This window comes from Heteronotia binoei, chromosome 2 (assembly GCF_032191835.1).
Source record: "Heteronotia binoei isolate CCM8104 ecotype False Entrance Well chromosome 2, APGP_CSIRO_Hbin_v1, whole genome shotgun sequence".
In the NCBI taxonomy this organism is placed as follows: Eukaryota; Metazoa; Chordata; class Lepidosauria; order Squamata; family Gekkonidae; genus Heteronotia; species Heteronotia binoei.
Window position 1 is genome coordinate 169097847 of NC_083224.1, and position 6490 is coordinate 169104336.

The following is a 6490-nucleotide window of genomic DNA, read 5'->3' on the forward strand; positions in this document are numbered from 1 at the left end:
ACTACCTCTTGATATGGTAGGAGGAATCTGGTTTCTGCAAACATTCTTGGTTGGTTACTTGCGCGAATGCAGCTTGCTCCTTGATGAACCTAGGAGCTGGAAGACGCTAGGGGGCAGTTTCCAGTTCTGTTGTTGACTCCACTTCATTGAATTCTATGAATATGTTACATGCATTATATGTATGCAGATAACTGGGGTGAATCATCCTCCGTACACAATAACAAGAGAAGAGATTGATGGATGGCCTAAAAAGTGTGAGGGTGGATACAGATGAGCATGATTTGAGTGGCAAAGCTGCTGTGGAAGTGTACAGACAGCATGGTGTATAGATATACAACTTCCTGTTCATGATTAACCTATAAAGAGATCAGTTCTGCCTGTTTGCAGTGGAAGCCAGCTTTGCACGATGTTCATTAACTGGCACATTGAGTGTGACGGCTCATCTCCCCTCCTTCCACAGAGGAGTTGTGCTACTTTTCTGAAATAGATTTTTCTTTTTTTTAAAAAAATGCTAAATTAAAATATGATAAATAAACATTTATTGGAAAATACAAAGGCAGGCCGCAAGCAAATGACTGATACCAGTGTTCAGATGACCAAAGTTCACTCTAAGCTGTGGAGTCTTCTGAGCAAAAATTCTACTTTGTGAGCTACTGGCATGAAAGTTGTGAACTGCTGCATAAATTAGTTTGCTCTGGGGCCATTTTTCCTGAGCTAAGACTAAAATGTGTGAGCCAGAGGCTTAAAAATTGTCTACATCACACTAGCTCTGCTTAGAGGGAACACTGGCGTATGACATGCTGAACCCCTTTCCCTGTCGGCTGTCCCCCCCCCCCCCCTGAATTTCCCTCTCAAACTCATTTCTTTCAGTAAATCTTAGATAAACTCTTATGGCAAAGAAAAGTAACTTTATGGAGTTGATTTTGAGAGACAAAAACAGCTGGCAGGAAAAGAACTAAGTATCTCATCCCACTAGTTGCTTCTTTGCTGCTAATAGGTTTGGCCTGAAACCACATTCCTTAAGGGAAAAAAGGTGCCCATCCAGACTACATTACACACCTTGTTGTGGTTACAGGTAGTTGTGTTCTAATGGTTTGGAAGTCTATACTCAAGCACTCCTCCACTTTAACTGGGTCCCTCCTGTACTGCTTTTCTTCAGCAAAAAGTGCCCACAGGAATTACATTTCCATGCATTTGCATGTAGCGCCTCCTGTATTAAAAGAGAACAGAAACTCATCTTTTTTTGGATATTACTCTGTACAGTGTCACAGCAGTGCACAAATAATAAATCAGTGAGGTTCTCAGTTTCAAGTACATAGAATTTGTTTGTTTCTCTTTCAAGGATATTTGTTGAGTTTGTCTGCCATAAATGCAGCTGATTAAAGAAAGAAAAGGTATTTAGGGGGGGGGCCAGGCCCACTTATTTCTGGTAACAGAAGTTTTGCAAAAGTCTTTATTCCCAGAAATTTCTAGAGACAGAAACAACTGTGAAGGAAGCAACTCCATAAGTGCTTCTGTCCACTGGAAACTGAGTAGAGGTTGCAAGCACTTAAGGATTTTTTTACTGCTGACTTTATGTCTTGGTTTTTTTGTTTTTCATCTACAGCAATATGACTATGACAGCAGCACTGTCCGGAAAAAGATATTTCAAGATGCTTTGATCCAAATCACTTTGCCTACACTGCAGCGGACATTGGCCTCAGCTTGCAAACCGGTTAGTTGCTGTGCTGAAGGGGAGTCAGTAGGAAAGGAAAAGTTTGCCCCAATGACATGCTCATGCCATTGTGTTATCCTAATTATTTAAATGACTGCTGAAATTAAGAGACTATTGACAGTAAGGGCTAAGGTCAAGTGCACTGCAGCTCTATGGTAAAGAGTCTGTGAATCCCATAAGGGACTCATGAAACCCTGGCCAGACTTGTTTCCTGCAGTTAGAACTCCAGGCATTTTAGGGTGTGGTTTCTCAAATGCAGCCTCTGAGCTCTTTTCCTTTTCTGTGGTGGTGGAAAGTGCTGTCAAGTCACAGCTGACCTATGGTTTTCAAGGGAAGAGATTTCAGAGGTGATTTAGCCACTGTCTGCCTCTGTGTCACGAACCTGGTTTTCCTTGGAGGACTCCCATCCAAATACAAGCCAGGACCAACCCTGTTTAGTTTCTGAGATTTGATGAGATCAGGCTAGCCTGGGACATCCAGGTCAGGGCCAACTCAATGCCAGCCATTTTCTTACAAGTCAGTAAGCTGGGTCAATACAGTTCCTTTTCTGCAAGGAGCTGTAGTCACAGCAGTGATGGTGGAGACCCTTCCTTGTCCTGGCCCCAAGTGGCCATGGAATGGAGGCCAGGGAATAATCTCTCACTGCAACTACAAGTATTCTCAGCTGCATTGTACAAAGAGATGGCTTTTGAACTTTAGGCAGTCTTCATGCTCTGCAAACACAGAAGAAGATTATGATATTGGATTTATACCCTGCCCTTCACTGAATCTCAGAGTGGCTCACAATCTCCTTTATCTTCATCCCCCACAACAGACACCCTGTGTGGTGGGTGGGGCTGAGAGAGCTCTCCCAGAAGCTGCCCTTTCAAGGACAGCTCTATGAGAGCTATGGCTTACCCAAGTCCATTCCAGCAACTGCAAGTGGAGGAGTGGGGAATCAAACCCAGTTCTTCCAGATAAGAGTCCACGCACTTAACCACTACACCAAACTAGCTAAATACCAGTGTGAAAGAGCTGTTTATTTTTTTAAATTGCACCAATGCCATAGGACACAAAGTAGCTCACATAAATTTGAAGCCAATAATGCATGTAGATGCATAGAACTTCATTAAAATTCCACTCCTGATGACAAAACTTTCTCTTAATCAAGACCACCAAAAGTACATTTAAACAGTTTGGCTGTATATATCTCTGAAGGATAGGTGTCATCCTCACCACTTCCTCACTATTCCATAGAATACAAGTGCTTACTGAGAATGGTCAAGTCTGTGATTATTAGGCTTTGCTGCCCTGATGAACAGAACTAGAAGCAAAGCATGTGGAGTGACAGAGTTACCACATGAGTGAAGACATTCCTGCAGTTATGAGGGCCCTAAGTCATGGAGGGCTTTAAAGGTTAATACCAGCACCTTGAACTGAATGTTGATTTTAATTTATCTTTTGTACACACCTATGTTGTAAGCCACCCTGAGCTCTGCTATGTAGGGAAGGGCAGCCTAACAGATCTAATAAAGAATAATAAAAGAATAATGATGTTCACGAAACACTAGGAATCCCATGTACCAAAACCTCAGCTAGTTTTTAACCTGACTTGCCAGGGAAACAGGCTGGACACAAATCAGGGAGCCTACATTTGTCCATTGAGAAAACTTATGTGTATATGTAGCACACATAACTTTTCCAGTGGCAGCTCTCTGTTTTGCATTGATTGAAATTCCCTTCCACTTGCTCTGCTTTCCTGATCCAAATTGGGCCCTACACACTTGACGAGTGAGTTTTTAAAAACCAACAACCGGAAGATGTTAATACAGTATTCCCTGTGGGTCATGTGCTTAGGTCCAGAGTAAATTTGATAGAACAAAGCCCTCTTGTTTATTCTCTTGTTGTATCTTGTTATGCAGGAGCTTCAGAAATATGAACAGTTCATCTTTTCTGATCATACCAGTGTGATACAAGTCGAAAATGTCTATGAAGAGATTTTATTTGAAACTCTGCTTGTTGAAACCCTGAAAGGTAAATTTGCCTCTCATATACTTATTTAATACTCTGTTTTTCAAACACAAAGTTCTCACAGCAGCTTACAACATTTTAAAAATACAATTTCACTGCTTCTTCCCCCTCCCCAATATATTTCACTATTGCACGGTAAGTGCTGTGGTCCCTCCCTTCCTCTATGAGGTCTTACTTTCCCAACAGCCAAGTAGGGAGGATCTATGTGCTACATTGCCTCTGATAGCAGAATGGACATTTCTTGGCCCTCCTCGCAGGAGAAGAGGTCAAACTTAATTTCATGAAGCATTTAACTGTCATTGTCCTGATCCAGGTCTGCAAATGAAATAATATATCACATCTTGCCTGTTACAAAAATGGATGAAAAACAAAATTTAGAACCAGATTTGAACCTCACCAGTTATGGAGAGTATTTGGTTTGGCAGAAAGATCATGAATATGAACATCAGTTTCACTGAGTCTTGGGTATACTAGTTCAAGAAGGAAAAAATCCCAATGTGTTTAATTTTTCAGGCGTGGGGGAGGCAGATCAGGATGCCAAGATCAGGATGCTCTTCCACTCAGTAAGCTATGCCCTCTACCCTCACTCATTCCAATTTATGGTTTTGCCTATGTCTTTGACTGGCTTCTGTTAACAAAATCAAGGGTGGGGGGAAGCTGTCTTTTTCTCCACCGGATTCTTTCCCCATCACAATTTTATAAAGACAGGCCAGCAGCCAAGGTCTGTCCAAATCTAATGTGTATCAAGGATGGGACTTAGGGACAGAAGCCAGAGGAGAGAGTCGTTCATCTGGGAGAGGCCATTCCCAACCACCCAAATTTCATTGAACAATATATCTCTCCCCTCATCCTTTGTTACATCCCCATGGCTGAATCTCTTGCTAATTTTTTTGGTCCCTCTTCTGTTTTAGTGATAAAAGAGGCTGCCCATTTGAAGAAACACAACCTCTTTGAGGAAATAAACCTTCCTTCTGAAAGTGTATCCAGTCTGAGTGACCTCAAAACTCCTTCAGGATCATCTCCAGCCAGCCCAGCTAGGAAACCAGCCGCCAACTTGACAGATGTTTCACATGCTGACATTCAAAGCAATGAGATATTTATGCCAGAAATCACTCAGGAGGCTGCAAAGACATTGGACAATGAAGAAAGAATTTCTGCTGTCTCTAGCCTTCCTGCAGAAAGGAAGGAAGAAGGGATGATTTCTGATCTCAGTGGCAAGCAGGAATCCCCCTCTGTGATTCTTACAGCTGCAGAGGAAACAGTAACTCCAGAGCTTCCTGCTGTTCAAGAAACAAATTTTTGTGGAAGCTCAAGAACAGAAAATGAAGTACTAATGCAAGAGGAAAAGGCACCAGTTCCTGATAGTTTGAATGAAATAAGAAACTTGCTGACATTCACAGTAGAATTGCCAGCAGATGATCCACCTGAGAACAAAGAAAGTGTACATGAATGTGGAATTTCAAAGGCACAGAAATCTTTAGAAGAAAGGGAAAAGGAGGATAAGATGATTGCAGATGAGTGTCAAACATGTGAGATGCAGGAGTCTCCTAATATGCCTTTTCTACCCAGTGTAGAAGCAGGTAGTACCACTGTAACAAGCCTCTCTCTTCCATCCACGGTTGAAACAGATGATATAAATGTAATAAACATCACTGAAGAAGGAAGCCACAGGACTGAAGCAGATTCTCCAGATGTGTCTGAGGAACTGGATGTTTGTCAGACCTCAAAGCCCAATTTGGAGACAATGACAAGCATCTGGTATACTGATGTGGACAGTGGCAGTGCTAATGACCAGCCCCAAGCAAAGCAATATGTGGAAGGTGGACTGTCTGACCAGAGTGGACTAGATCTTCCCCCTGCTAACTTTCTCCCAGTTGATGAGAAGCCACAAGAGGAACAAGATATTGAAAGAGGACAATCTGAGCAGGTGGAGGGTGGATTTTGTACCCTTCGTCATGCTTCAGTGGATGACAGTCCACAAGTAGGACAACATATTGGAAATGAAGAATCTGGACTCTCCCTTCTTCATTCTGTCCCACCCGAAGTGGATTCTCAGATTTCCCCTAGCAGTTCAGTTGAAACACAAGAGTCTGCCATTTTGAATATTACAGATTTGAGAGTAGAGTCAAATGATCTGCTAATTTCTCCAGAAATAAAAGAGAGTGAGGATAACACTGTGGAGGTCTCAGTGAACACACAGTCCCAAAGCTTCACCTTGGCACAGGGTGATGATTCTGCACCTGCAAGTGTGTCCTTGCAGAGTGCTGATGTTGCAGATTTGACAGAAGGAGAAATGGGCACCCAGCAGAGTGCTGGAGGCAGCTGTCCTGAATCACAGTCAGAGAAATGAAGAAGGGAGTGCAAGTCCTGGATCCTTATGATCAAGGTCCTTTTAAGTTGGGATGGAGAGATTCATACTATTAATTTCTATTTGAGAACACTCATATTTTAAATCTGCAGTTATTGGATGACTGAATTATCTCTGCACCATCAGTTATTGCTTCATTATTCTAACAACTTGGAATTGGACAACTGAAAATTAGTCATTGTTACCAGAGACTGGTGCAAGCCATTGATGCTAAGTTACAGAATGTTTTAAAGCCTTTGAAATTTCTTGAAACAATCCTTTAAATTCCTTAAATATGCCTTGTAAATATTCACTGTGGCTTTTTGAAATGCAGGACCTGTGCAGATGGATGGGTCAGAACTATGATAAAATCAGTTGCAATTAACAGACAATATAATTTATAGGATTTTCTTGAAGCA

At 41.9% G+C, this 6490-nt stretch overlaps 1 protein-coding gene across 1 annotated transcript in view; it reads left to right on the forward strand.

Annotated features, from left to right (window-relative positions):
- Nucleotides 1-6078, forward strand: part of NIBAN1 (niban apoptosis regulator 1) — a 99427-nt gene extending 93349 nt beyond the window's left edge. The window contains exons 12-14 of the mRNA XM_060232399.1: nucleotides 1607-1714; nucleotides 3616-3727; nucleotides 4636-6078. Coding sequence (XP_060088382.1) covers nucleotides 1607-1714; nucleotides 3616-3727; nucleotides 4636-6074 — 1659 coding nt within the window. The 3' untranslated portion in view covers nucleotides 6075-6078. The remainder of the gene's footprint in view (nucleotides 1-1606; nucleotides 1715-3615; nucleotides 3728-4635) is intronic.
- The last annotated feature ends 412 nt before the right edge of the window (nucleotides 6079-6490 follow it).